Genomic DNA, 13,380 nt, shown 5'->3' with positions numbered 1-13,380 from the left:
AAAAAAATTAAAAAAGACAAAACAAGATAAAAACAGAGATAAAACAACAATAATTAGTGTCATTCTTGTTAATATGCATTCCTAAATAGAAAAGTCTTTAGCTATTCACTGCAATGTCAAATGCAAATGATACTTTTGATAAATTTCACATTCCTTTCTCAACCATTGCAAAGACCTGACTTTAGACAAATGCCAAAATTGTTTCTACAGAAGGAATGTAAAGAGATAAGGAGCTAATAGTGGATCGGCAATCAGATCAGGTTAAAAAAACACCAAGTGCTCAAACAGCTTGGCATGAATTTTGGAACTGAACAGGACAAGGACATGAACACAGCAATTTTCAGTAATATTCTTTGCTATTTCCAAAAACTGCAAACACGCTATAGGTGAAACCTCCGCACACCTATCTGTTCATCTCAGATACTGATCTCAGTTTGTTGTGGCCTCTCTGCTCCTTTGTGTTGTTTCCTGTTTTCTGCAGCCTCTCTCTGCACAAATAAAGCAAACACGAAGCAGCAGCTCCTGTCTGGCGGTTTGCTCTCAAATAGTAGATGCTTCATTGACTCCAGATTTGCTCCTTAATGACATCAAGATATGCTTCTGACTTGTTGGAATGGTCTCCATTTAACTTCTTTTCACAGGGGATGACATTTGTTGTATCTCAGCACAATGCTAGTGAAGTGGATTTGACGAGGAGACAGAAAAGAAAGCTTGGTGAATCTGAGGGGCACCACACAAAAGAGCAAGTCTGCCAAAAGCTGTGTGTCTCAGCTCTGCTTTTTATCAAACACATTGCTTCCTGTACTTTTAAATATTCATTTTTAAATATGTAAAACATGCTTTTAGGCTCTATTCAGTGGGTCCACCTTTTATACAAGTGAACTGTTTTAAGGTGATTGCAAAGCAAAGGAAGTTACAGATGAATTAGCCATGTCACTCAGTCAATGTCTATTTGGAGGTCACAAGTTCTCCCCTGGCACTCCAGTTTTTGTTGTACATGCTAAAGACTCTTAGAGCAGGTTAGGTTAATTAGTGTGCCCAGTGGTGGACTGGCACCTTGGCTAGGGATGCTACCTGGATAGACTCCCCACCCCAATACTGAACTGGATTGAGTGGATTTTAATGGACAAGTCAGAGTCCACCTCTAGATTAGCACGTGACTCATGGTGGTAAAGCTCATTGCTTCATTAAACAGACTACAGAATACATAGTCTTACTGATCAGACTAGTTTGATATACATATATCTCTTTCTGTTGGTCCATCTTTCTGCATGTCAGAAAGAAATTTGCTCCCTTTGGACTAATTTTCCTGGAAACTGTGGTATATCTTCTCTTGGGAAAATTGTGAGGAAAATCCAGTTTTCTTCGAGGTATTTGAAACTGAGTGTGCTGTTACATCTCAAAAACTTCCATTTATAAAACATTTATTAAACATCTGTCATATAACAGAGAAACATCCGGTGTGACTTCACTTACTGATTAATTTGTTGTTTGGAATTGCTTGGGGTGAAGTTATGTCAATCGATATAAATTCCTCCTTCACACATCTAATTGTCATGCCTGATGGCAAAATAAATCTCCTGTACAAGTTATTGAAACACTGGCAGAGATGGATATAGTCGTGAACTTGCTGACACATCAGCTGCTTGCATGTGTGGGTGGCCTTAAAAATACGCACACTGAGCAAATTATTAGGACCACTATGCTAATACCAGGTGGGACCCCTATTGTTCACAAAACAGCCTCAGTTCTTTGTAACTTGGAAAATGTTGGAAACATTCCTTTGAGATGGTGGTCCATGTTGACATGGTGGCCTCACACAATTTCTGCAGACTTGTCAGTTGTATGTTCATGCTGTGAATCTCCTGCTCTACCAAATCCCAAAGGTGTTCTGCTGGATTCAGATCTGGTGACTGGGAAAGCCACTGGTGAACAACAATTTCACCGTCATGTTCATGAAGCCAGTTTGAAGCAACTTTTGTTTTAGGACATTATGCATTTAGAAGCTGGACATAGCCTTTAGAAGATGGATACATTGTGGCCGTGACTGCATCCACATAGTGAGCAACAATACTAAAAAGGCTGTGGTGTTCAAGCAATGATTGAATGGTATTAAGGGGCCCAAAGTGTGCCAAGAAAACATTCTCCACACCATTACACCACCAACAGCAGCTTGGGCTGTTGACACAAGGCAGGTTGGGTGCCTGGATGCATGCTATGGACACTAAATTTTGACCCTACAATCTGTGTGCCTCTGCAGAAATTGAGATTTGTCAAACTAGGCTATGTTTTTCCAGTCTTCATCTGTCCAGTTTTGGTAAACCCATGCCCACTACAGTCTCATCAGACATGGCTCTGCGGTTGGAGCCCATCTGCCTCAAAGTTTGACGTGTTGCACATTCTCTGATGCTTTTCTGCTCATCACAAATGCACACAGTGGTTGTCTGAGTTACCGTAGTCTTTCTGCCAGTTAAAACTAATGTGGCTATTCTCCTCTGACCTCACTCATCAACAACGAGTTTCCATCCACAGAACTGCTGCCTACTGGGTGTTTTTTTTTCCCACACCATTCTGTGTAAACTCAATGGACTGTTGTGTGTGAAAATCCCAGGAGATCAGCAGTGTAGCCGCTGGTGAGTAAAGCAGGATCAAGGCTGGGTAACATGCGTGCCTTAAGAAATCTCTCAGTCCAAACATTTGTTTTTAAAAGATTTAGTGAAAATTCAAAGCAAATAGTCCACACAAGAATAAAGAAAAAAGGTTGTTATAGACGTAGAATAAACTTAGCTTTTCTTGTTTTTTCTTTGCCTTCAGAATGCTTCAAATGTACGGCACTGCAGGTTCAATAGGGCACGTTGCCTTAAATTCTATTAGGTACATTAAGTCCTGTGTGCCCTCCATGCCTTACACATAGTAAGGCAAGTCACTAAGTAAGACTAATCTATAGTCAGAGAGACAAGAAATAGTTAGAATATACCAATTCAATTCAGCTTGTGTGGGTTTTAAGAACCTCCCATAGACTATGCACTAATATATAGTGTAGAAGATCAGCCCAGCTACACACAGACACTGAGACACAACAATGTCCAAAAGCACACACTTTTTATTCACAGTTTTTCTGCACACACAACAGAGTGCTCCAACTAGCCGCAAAACTCACTCCTGTCCTTTTCTTCTCTTATCTGGCCGCCTCCACTCCTCTCCCACAAGCCTTGTCCACTGCCTCCCGACTCCGGCTCCCCAAATGGAGTGAGGTGGCCTCCTTTATACTGCACCCTGAAGTGCTCCAGGTGCTCCTCGATCAACTTCTTGCAGCACTTCCGGGTGTGGCGGAAGTGCTGCATGCCATGGCTCCGGAGCTGTCCAGGCTCCCACTGTTGGTGGCCACAGGCTCCAGCAGGGTTGAGCTTCTAAGCTCCAGTCCCGTGGCTCTGATGTAAATCAGGGAGGCTGCCCTCTCGTGTCCCGGGGGAGGTACTGCTGGTGATATGTCCTCTCCTCAAAAGGGGGTCCCGGCTATCACAATAGGCAAACATTTAATATAACTTCAATAACTAGCAAATGGCTCTTACAAGCAGTTACAGAAATACTCAAATCATCATTTCTCTTTTTTGCGTTAGTACTGTACTTATATTTCAATTTTTCGAATTTTTTTTAGTTTTTAATAGGCCACTGTAGCCAAGGTGATCTTATTCAAGCAATTGTTATCATAGGTATATCCACGGTATTTAAAACTGTCAACATTGCTTAACTTATTTCCATGCAAAGTTACCTTGAGCTTATTTCTCTTTTATCTTTAAAAAAACGCCATGGTCTCTTGATGGTCATTCCATAATTCTGACTGGCTTTTGCAACAACTTCAACAACTTATAATAACTCAAATAGATGAATTAAACATACATTTGAAAGCCATCTAGAGTTAAAAAATAACTTCAAAGAAGGCTACACTTTTGAAGTGGCAGAAAAAATAAACCATGAATTCAAAGCTGGGTAATTCCATCCATTCGCATTGTTTCATCTGTCCATTCAACCCTGTCAATCAGACAGTTCACCTCTTTGCTTCTGAGTTCAAATCCAAGGCCAGTTATTTGTATGGATGCACGGTGATAGTTCATCAAAGTAGCTGCTAACTCCTACATCCCAAACAATCAACCGAACAACATGTCTTCAGACTGGGGGCCAGAGCAAAGACACATGAACACAAGGAGCACAGGCACACGCCACACTAATAAAACACGCCGCACTATGATGTCATTTGATTATTCATGGGATACAATTGTGGAACATTCCTGATTTAACGCACACTTCTGGCTGAGCAGTTCCACAGGGGTGCATTTGGGTCATAAGAAATGTTCTGGACTCATAACCAAAATATATAGGTAAGCTCTATCATTCTTTATGTTAAATAGCCCCTTTCATCCTGACCTTTATCACGCAACATATTAACCATCTGTCAAGATTCACTGTTAACCCTTCCCTTTCTGTGTTTCTTATTCACTTCCCAGGTTGTGAGGGGAGAGTCTGCCCGCCATGTGGGATGCGCCTTGCACCAGATTCAGAAATGGCTTCTCACACATCTACAGGTAAAAATATATATACTGAATATATTTCAATACAGGAATTACTTAAACAAAGTGATATCAACTGTAGTAATTAAGGCTTGCAATGTTTTTTTCCTCGTGAAATGGATAACACAGATGATAATATGTATAGTGTACAGGAACAGAGAAACTTTTACAGTAAAATGCTCGTGACCTCCTTCTAAACAGGAGTGATAACTTCAGATTTAAGATAAATAATTGTGCAGGAGCAAGTTAGGCATGTGAACTGGACATGTGAACAGGATGAACAGAGAAAGCAGCATTTCTTAAGGGACTCTGGCCATGTAGTCATTTTAAATGACAGAATACAGATGAAGGCAATGGAAAATCAAAACACGTTATTATGCTTCAATAAAATTATATAAAATGTAGGCCTTAGCCTTGCCTCATCTGGACTACTGCAACTCTCTGCCAGCAAGAGTACCAGCATGTGTCACCAAGCCACTGCAGATGATTCAAAATGCTCATCTGGTGTCCAACCAGCCGAGGTGGGCACTTGTCACTTTCATCCTGACATGTACCCACCTTGTCACTTCTCTTTTGAAATCTCTACATTGGCTCCCTGTGGCATCACGTATTAAGTTCAGATCCTTAACGCCTGCCTACAGAATTGTCAGTGGGTCAGACGCTCGTGAGGTCCTATGCTCCTTCTCGCCCATTCGTCTGTGCAGATGAAAGGTGTCTGTTGATACCATCTCTGCATGGCATCAAATCTCACTCCAGTCTTTTTTCACATGTAGCTCTTAACTGGTGGAATAAGCTACCCACTTCCATTTGAACTGCTGACTCCTTCGCTGCGTTTCCAAAGCGTTTGAAATCTCTCTTATTATGTGAATTTCTATTTCTTTGATAACGGCTTTGATAGGTTCTTGTAACCTAGGAAGGGGAATTCACTTGCATTTGGCTGCGAGTTCTTCACTTGCGGTGATCAATGCTGTAACCTTGTCTCATAACACTTGTTCACAAACAGTCCTCTATTGTTGGCTCCATTTATAAGTCACTTTGAATAAAAGCATCTACTAAGTGACGTAATGTAAATATAAATATAAATGTGAAATACTGTAAATGTACATCTTAATGCATTAGAGATGGATCTGGACACATTATTAATTGTTAAGTTCCATTACTGTATAAGTTTTCTAGAAAATGATAACAATTCTTAAAAAACATATACTATTCTACTGAGCTGCACAAAGTTGAAGCCTTTTCATCATACACCATATTAATAAGGCATATTTATATGCCATAAAATATTGCTGGAAATATATGTCATTCTTAAAACTCTAATATTGATTCTTTGTAAATATTGTTAGCTGTTGAGGTGGAAGAATAAACAATTTTTCATTTTTGATATCACTTACATACTCTTTATATACTTTACTCTATACTCTTTAGTTATTCTTCTCCATATATTTTGTATATCCATCCATCCATTTTCCAACCCGCTGAATCCGAACACAGGGTCACGGGGGTCTGCTGGAGCCAATCCCAGCCAACACAGGGCACAAGGCAGGAACCAATCCCGGGTAGGGTGCCAACCCACTGCAGTATTTTGTATATGAAACACAAATAAGATCAAAATAAAAGGTGGGATTCAAACCACACTGATATGCTGACTTTCTACCATCTGTGCTCTTCTGCAGCCACTGCAGACATCCCTTTCCAACTATTAAATGTGAAATATCATTGCCGTTTCCTCCAGTTTTTCTTCATTAAATTAAGTTTTTAGTGAGGTTGGATTTTTGTGAGCCTCAGAGCAAAGAGACTCATCCATTTCTGTCAAATGAAGAATTTCTTGTCAGCCAGTCAGTCAGTGGGTGAGTCAATCAGGGTCATGTATGTTTAAATATAGAGTGAGATAAAATAAGACGCATTCAATGAATTGTCATCACTTCCTTTTTAACTCTACAATGACTTGTGGTAACAGAAACTAAATTGATTTAGATGGTCACTGTACCGGGGTCTTAACAGGCAAAGGCTGAAACAGGACATTTGTGTTACATTTAAGAAAAGCATTAAAGAGGCACAAAGGGCTTATACGTCTTATATTGTGGTGTTGTAGAGCATCTAGGAGGCTACAGTTAGCACTTCTAGGGTAATATTCTGTGTTGTCACATTGTACCAATTCATATTGATGAAAATTTCAGACAAAATTAAATAAATAAACATGCAGATAAATAGAAATAGTTTAGAACATAAGAGATCTGACAAACAAGAGGCGAACATTCAGTCCATCAAGCCTGTTTATTTAGCTAATATCTATGCTGTCCCAGTATCTCATCCAGATTCTTCTTAAATGTCAAGGTTTCAGCTCCAATTTCACGTCTTGGTAGTTTTTTCCAGCGTCCTACAACTCTTTGCGTAAAGAAGTGCCTCCTGGCTTCAGTTTTAAGCTCACTTCCCCTTTAATTTCCACGAATGTCCTCAAGTACGTGATTCACCCTTAAGCCGAAAGAATGTGTAAAACCTACTCTCTCTATATAAAATCCTAATCCTAAAAGTGCAACAGTGACGTTTTTATGTCACATTTTTTGTCACGCTTTAAATAGGGCTTATTTTAAAACCTACATATATATGTTTGGTATCATTCTTTTCAGAATTTATCAAACTTTAATGTGATGTTGATAGATTTTCAGATTCTTATTCCATTTTTAAATTATAAACTAAAAAATATCAGGAAGTCACATCCCGCAAGATGAGACTTTGTTCCAAAAGATTTAACCACGCCCGGGGATGGAAATAAGGGATAAAGAGTGGGATAGCTGCTGTACAGGCTTTTAAATGTTTGAAGCGCCGTTCGAGATGCAGATAACACGGCAGGCAGCAGCACAATCAGCAGCTGATCAAGCAAAGAGGAGGTAAAAAAAAAATGTACTTTTTTCCCATTGTATCACCGTTGAAGAGGGAGTTTCTCCTTGAGGATCGTTTCCTTGAGGGGGGCGTCTCCTTGGGGTGCATTCAGCCCTCCTTTTCACAACACGAACGCCAGAGATGCGAAGTGGCTGGCGAGCAAAGCGAGCAGGGGGGAACCCCCTAGTGTGACAATAAATAAAGAAAAAGAGCATGAAATGTGAATGTAAATTAATAAATGTGTCATGGAATATGTTTAATGTTGCTTATTTATTTATTTCATTTTTTCCATAATATACACAACCTGAAATGCGGCTTGCATTTTAAACTCACACATCCACTCATCAAAGCTAAGAGGGCGACCTCTAGCGAATGTGAATGTTTTAATTTGTGAACTGTGGACAAAATTAAATTTCTGAACAAAAACTTGCAGCCACTGCAGCCTGACCTGGACTGACGTTGATCACCCAGATTTAGATCATGGTTTTGACTTTGATTGTTTTTGGCTATAAGTTGGTTATTCGTCTCAGGTTGTGTATTGACTTTTGCTTAGTCCAGCAACTTTTCTGAAATATCATAAAAGAAAAGCTTACAACTTGTTTCTTCCACTCTCCTTAGTCCATGTCTATGAGAATTTGCATCAGAGTTCTTGACAGCTGCAGCATCATTTCAAACCATTAACAATGAGTAATCTAGAGATCCTAATTCTAATTTAAAAATGGCACTGTTACAAAATACTAGTCATCAACTTACGACCATGTTTGGTTCCAACAGACCAGTCGTAAGTAGATCTGGACGTAATACAGACTGGTATATATATTCAAACCTGACCATGTGCATAGTACTGTATAATAAGTCCATTAAGTCATATTATTTGTTGTATATCCTTTTATATCATACTAGTCAATAAGCCCGTTACAATAACGGGCGCTAGAACAGTAGTGCATAAACATTAGTAGGAACAGTCTATATTAAATGGCAAGGGACTTTGACCTCATTCTGTTTGTTGGTCGTATTTTTCTTTGTCGTTCAGCCTTTCTTTTGTTGATGTTTAGTTGTTGAGCTGACCGTTCTTCGTGGGCTGCCGCCGTGTATTGTGTGTCTTTAATTTTCTGTGACAGAAATACTGTCTTGTACATCCGCTGGCTTGTACGTCCGAAATATACCTTTAATTTTCTCTGGCGGTAATACAGGCGTGTGCGTCGGTAATATGCCTTTAATCTCCTCTGACAGTAATACTGGCTTGTATGTGGTTGTAATATGAGTCACTGTATTGTGTACCTTTAATTTCCTCTCGCAGTAATACTGGTTTGTATTTCCGTAAAACGCCTGTAACTTTCTCTGACAGTAATATTGTGCATTGCACCGTGCCCCGCGCATGCGCACTTCACCAGAAGACACACACACGGACACCTGGACGCACACAGGGATTTTATTAAAGAGGATTGTGTAAATTTTCTATCATTTTTTTTGTAAATTATCTTTTTATTATTTTGTTTTGTTATTCTGCGGTGGGCTGGCACCCTGCCCTGGATTGGTTCCCTGCCTTGTGCCCTGTGGTGGCTGGGATTGGCTCCAGCAGACCCCCGTGACCCTGTGTTCGGATTCAGCAGGTTGAAAAATGGATGGATGGATGTTTCGTTATTACTGTTGCTTGCATGGGTGTCGAACCTTCAAGAGCTTCACAAATCCTTTCTTGGTTTGTGTTATGTCATCAGTATGAGCCTCTTTCACTACCCCTTTGTGGCGGTTCACATGAAGCAGCACATCATGAGTCACAAAACGGAGAAGCTTCGGAGGTTAACTGGATTCAAAGCCAGAGTGCAGCGGTACTGTGTGCACAATGGGATAACTGAAAATCTCATGCAATCACATTCGCTTACTTTCCTCTCTTGTAATGCTTGATCACCTTCATTTTTGTGTTGAGATCAATTGCCTTGTTTTTTCCTATTTGTAAGACAAATGTAAGAGTTGAAACCTCTGCAGGTAACAAACTGAGCTCAAGATGAAGGGGTCACAGCATACGGAGCTAACATGGCGAAAACTGTTGTTTGTCGGTGAGACGCGGTAGCGGCCATAACTCGAATGGTCATAAGATGCATAGGTCATAAGTTGATGACTACATGTGAAAGCAACCTGCAGGCGCAAGTCTCAGAGTTAGCTACAACTGTGTAAGATGCAGTAGTTGCATTTGGTGCTCTGTAGCAGAATCAGGTAACTGTTGCTACACCAAAATCAATAGGCGTAATCGAAAATCCTCAGATACCATACCACAGATATTTCTCAGGTGAGGCATATAGTTGCAGGGGCCTCTTAAACTAATGCAAATTAACTTTCGAATTACAAGTTTAATTTGCAACAGAAATCCTAAGATGCAAAGCATGTCACATGTTATTTCCATCAATCTGCTGCCCTGTTTTAGCACACCAAGTATCATATCAAAGACAATATCGAATTCAGTTAAAGAAAAAAAATTGTGAATTATTGTAGCTGCTTTGTTAGCAATTTCAGCAGAATTTTGTCCAAGAAATCAATTTAAAAATGAATGTGAACAGTGGAGCCTCCCCTTAGATCTCCTTAGATGTCTGAACACCACACAGGCCAGATGGGCTGTGCAACTTCCAATGCATCAGGCAATAAAAATAAATAAAAACTGAAGCTTTTTTATGTTAGATTGAAATTGCTGACTTGAATTGTCGACCTGTACCTGTTATAATGTGCCTTCAGAGAAAGGCACAGATGTTTCTTTTTTAGATAAGAATCTGGAGATTAAATGTCAGACTGAAATTGAGTAAAGTTTGCCAGAGTTTAATACAGAAACCAAAAAGCACAGTTGAAAAAGAAAAATGCAAAGTCAAATATGTCTGAAAATTGGGTAAAACATCAAAAGCATAGAGCCTGAAATACTGTTATCCTTATCTCAGAGGACCCGTGAGTGTATGGTGATGATTATTTATATTGGTATGTTGCTGACATCATAAACCATGACCTCTGACCTGATTTCCATAGCAACGCTGTAACAACATCAAAAAAGACATGAAAATAAATTGTCCATCCATTTTCCATCCCGCTGAACCCGAACACAGGGTCATGGGGGTCTGCTGGAGCCAATCCCAGCCAACACAGGGCACAAGGCGAGAATCAATCCACTGCAGCGTCTTTAGATGTGCTTTTTTTTTAATAAATTACAAAATCACTATATGTCAAAATAATTTCCAGAAAAGATAAATATCGCCAGAAAAATATTGAAAAGAAGCCAAATCATAACATCTGAAAAAAACTAACATTATTAAGTAGCTACTGAGGATTTGGTGATAAAAGCTCAGGACTCAAACTCAGTCTCCACCATCAGGGGTAACAGAAGAGGCTGTGCAAGGAAAAGTTTTGTTTGGTCGTCCATGTTTCAATATATTCAGGTCATTGTGCAATCAAAAAGACTATTGATCTCCTTTGAAGGTATTTTCGTGGTCCACTGTACGTCTGGAAGAAAAAGAATGTGTCAACTGATCTCTACCACTTTCTTCATCTCGAGTCTGTAAGGACTTGCATGGACATTCTCCACAGTTGCATCAGCTGTTCACATCCTTCAGGAGTATGTAATGTTATAACAAGTTGCACATTAAATAGCAAAATTCCTCATATAACTGATACAAATGGTACAATAAGACTAAAACAAAAAAAACTGAAAAATGCAAATACATCTCTCGATTTCTAACAATAACATCAAGCTAACACACAAAAATTGACCTTTAAACAAAAGGGCTTTGGCCAGAACTCCTTGAGTCTCTTCTATTCATTAAATTTCTACTCAACATCAATAGACCTTGGCACCGGGTTTGCTCATTCAAATCACCCCAGCAAGCGGTGAATTGTATCTTATTTTCTGTAAATGGGGGATGAACATGAGAAACCCCACAAGAAAATTATGTTCTCTGAGTCACATACACACCCAAACACAAACACACAGAGTTAATACAAGTTCATTTCAAGGTCTCGTGAGTGACTTGATTTGTGGGATGGAGGGGTGAACAGGGCACGGTCACAAAAGGTAAAATGGCCTAAATGAAGTCAACAGTTTTTATTTTAGGAATCCAAAGTTCACTTCACATTAGCTCCAAAAATAGCTGCCGGCGCTTCAAAAAGAAATGGTGTAACACTTTGTTCGCCGAATAAATAAAGCCTTCTTGTTTAGGGTATATTGCACCTTTCAGAGAAACCGTTGTTATGAAATAAATTCTAACACTATGTAAAAAAAATTTTAAAATACCAAACATGGGTATTGGGGGTTGTAGAGCTGTTAGTTTAACCTTTTTCTCTCTTTCTCTTATATATATATATATATATATATATATATATATATATATATATATATATATATATATTTATATATATATATATATATATTGTGGTGCCCGGCGGGCGTCCATGCCCGGCCGGGATGCCTAGGAGGAGTGGAGGAGGGCTTGTACCTCCTCCAGGACACGAGGGGGCGTCCTCCCTGGTTGTATTGGGGGCCACGGGTACAGAGCTTGGAAGCTCTACCCTGTAGGGGCCCGTGGCCACCGCCAGGGGGTGCCCTGATGCCTTGGGGACCCTGGACCCCAGCGCTTCCGCCACACCAGGAAGTGCTGGGGGGAAGAGAAGAGGGAACACCCAGAGTGCTTCCGGGTACACAGCCGACACTTCCACCACACTGGGGAGTGTCGGTGGAAGATTGCCGGGGAGCACCTGGAGCACATCCGGGTGTAGATATAAGGGGTCGCCTCCCTTCAGTCGGAGACAAGAGTCGGGAGGAAGAAGGATGACGTCAGGAGGAGGACAAGGAGGCAGCCTGAAGAAGGCATTGTGTTGTGGCCAGGACTTTGGTGTTTGTAAGCACAAAACGGACTTTGTAAATAATGTAAATAAATGTGTGTTGGGTGACATGAACGTGTCTGCCTGTCTGTGTCCGAGCCAGTCTCCACAATATATATCTTACAAAAGGCTTTAAAAGTAACAAAACACACGGGTTCTTCCCTTTTTTCCCTCTCCTTCTATTCCTTCAGGGAAGTTTTGTCCATCGTCCATTCAACTCTATCTCTCTTGGGTGAAGAGGAGCAGTCTCCTTTATACCGCACCCAGGAGTACTTTCAGTGCCACCATGTTGCATGCATTCCAGGTCAGGCAGGACCTCAAACTGTTGACAGCTTCTCCCTGCCAGCGTTCCCTGGTGGTTCTCACACAACCCAGGAGGACTGCCAATTGGAACTACAACTCCCATGTAGTCCTGCGGATGTGCGCAGACAGTTGCTGCCACCTATTTTACTGGGGGAATACGTGGTCCTCGGAAGACAAAGTCATGCCACCCTTCCAATATCGAGACCTGTTTATCCTGGCCAGGATACCAGTCAACCCATGTCTATGACAATATACAGTAAAACTTTGATTATCCGCCACTCGATTAACCATCAGTCTCTATTAACCATCAGAGCAAAAAAAAAAACAAAAAAACATTGCATATGCCAGTGTCTACCTATTACTACTGCCGCACAATACAATGTGAGCTCTGCACATTGGAACACCTCTCCCTTTTGCTAGCGCATAGTGTTCTTCCCAGCACCACGTGTCATGCCGCATTTTGAAATCACAGTGTCAGCTACATACCTTCAGCTTTAGTAGCATTTCGTAGCTTTTCTCTTTTATTATAATTAAACAACCACACATTGTTATGGCCGATAAAGCTATGTGTGTGGTGTTGGAATTGTCATAAAAATTGAAATTGAAATTATTAAACGTTTACGGAACAGCAAAAGAGCTTCAAGTATTGCTTCAATTTACGGAGTAGGAAGAACAACAGTGAACAATATAAAGCGTGATGCTGACAAAATTGAAAAACGTGCTGAAAATGGAAACCACTGATGGTAATGTTATTCTGTATTAATGTTCTTCT

The 13,380-nt window shown here is 40.3% G+C and overlaps 1 protein-coding gene across 1 annotated transcript in view; it reads left to right on the top strand.

Moving 5' to 3' along the window:
* The window catches only part of zbtb32 (zinc finger and BTB domain containing 32), a 141,749-nt gene that overhangs the window by 101,862 nt on the left and 26,507 nt on the right, over positions 1–13,380 (top strand). The window contains exon 4 of the mRNA XM_028823363.2: positions 4,506–4,583. Coding sequence (XP_028679196.1) covers positions 4,506–4,583 — 78 coding nt within the window. The remainder of the gene's footprint in view (positions 1–4,505; positions 4,584–13,380) is intronic.

The sequence above is a fragment of the Erpetoichthys calabaricus genome, chromosome 17 (assembly GCF_900747795.2).
Source record: "Erpetoichthys calabaricus chromosome 17, fErpCal1.3, whole genome shotgun sequence".
NCBI lineage: Eukaryota > Metazoa > Chordata > Cladistia > Polypteriformes > Polypteridae > Erpetoichthys > Erpetoichthys calabaricus.
The sequence above is the reverse complement of the archived record's forward strand: the minus strand, read 5'-3'. Positions and strand labels throughout refer to the sequence as shown.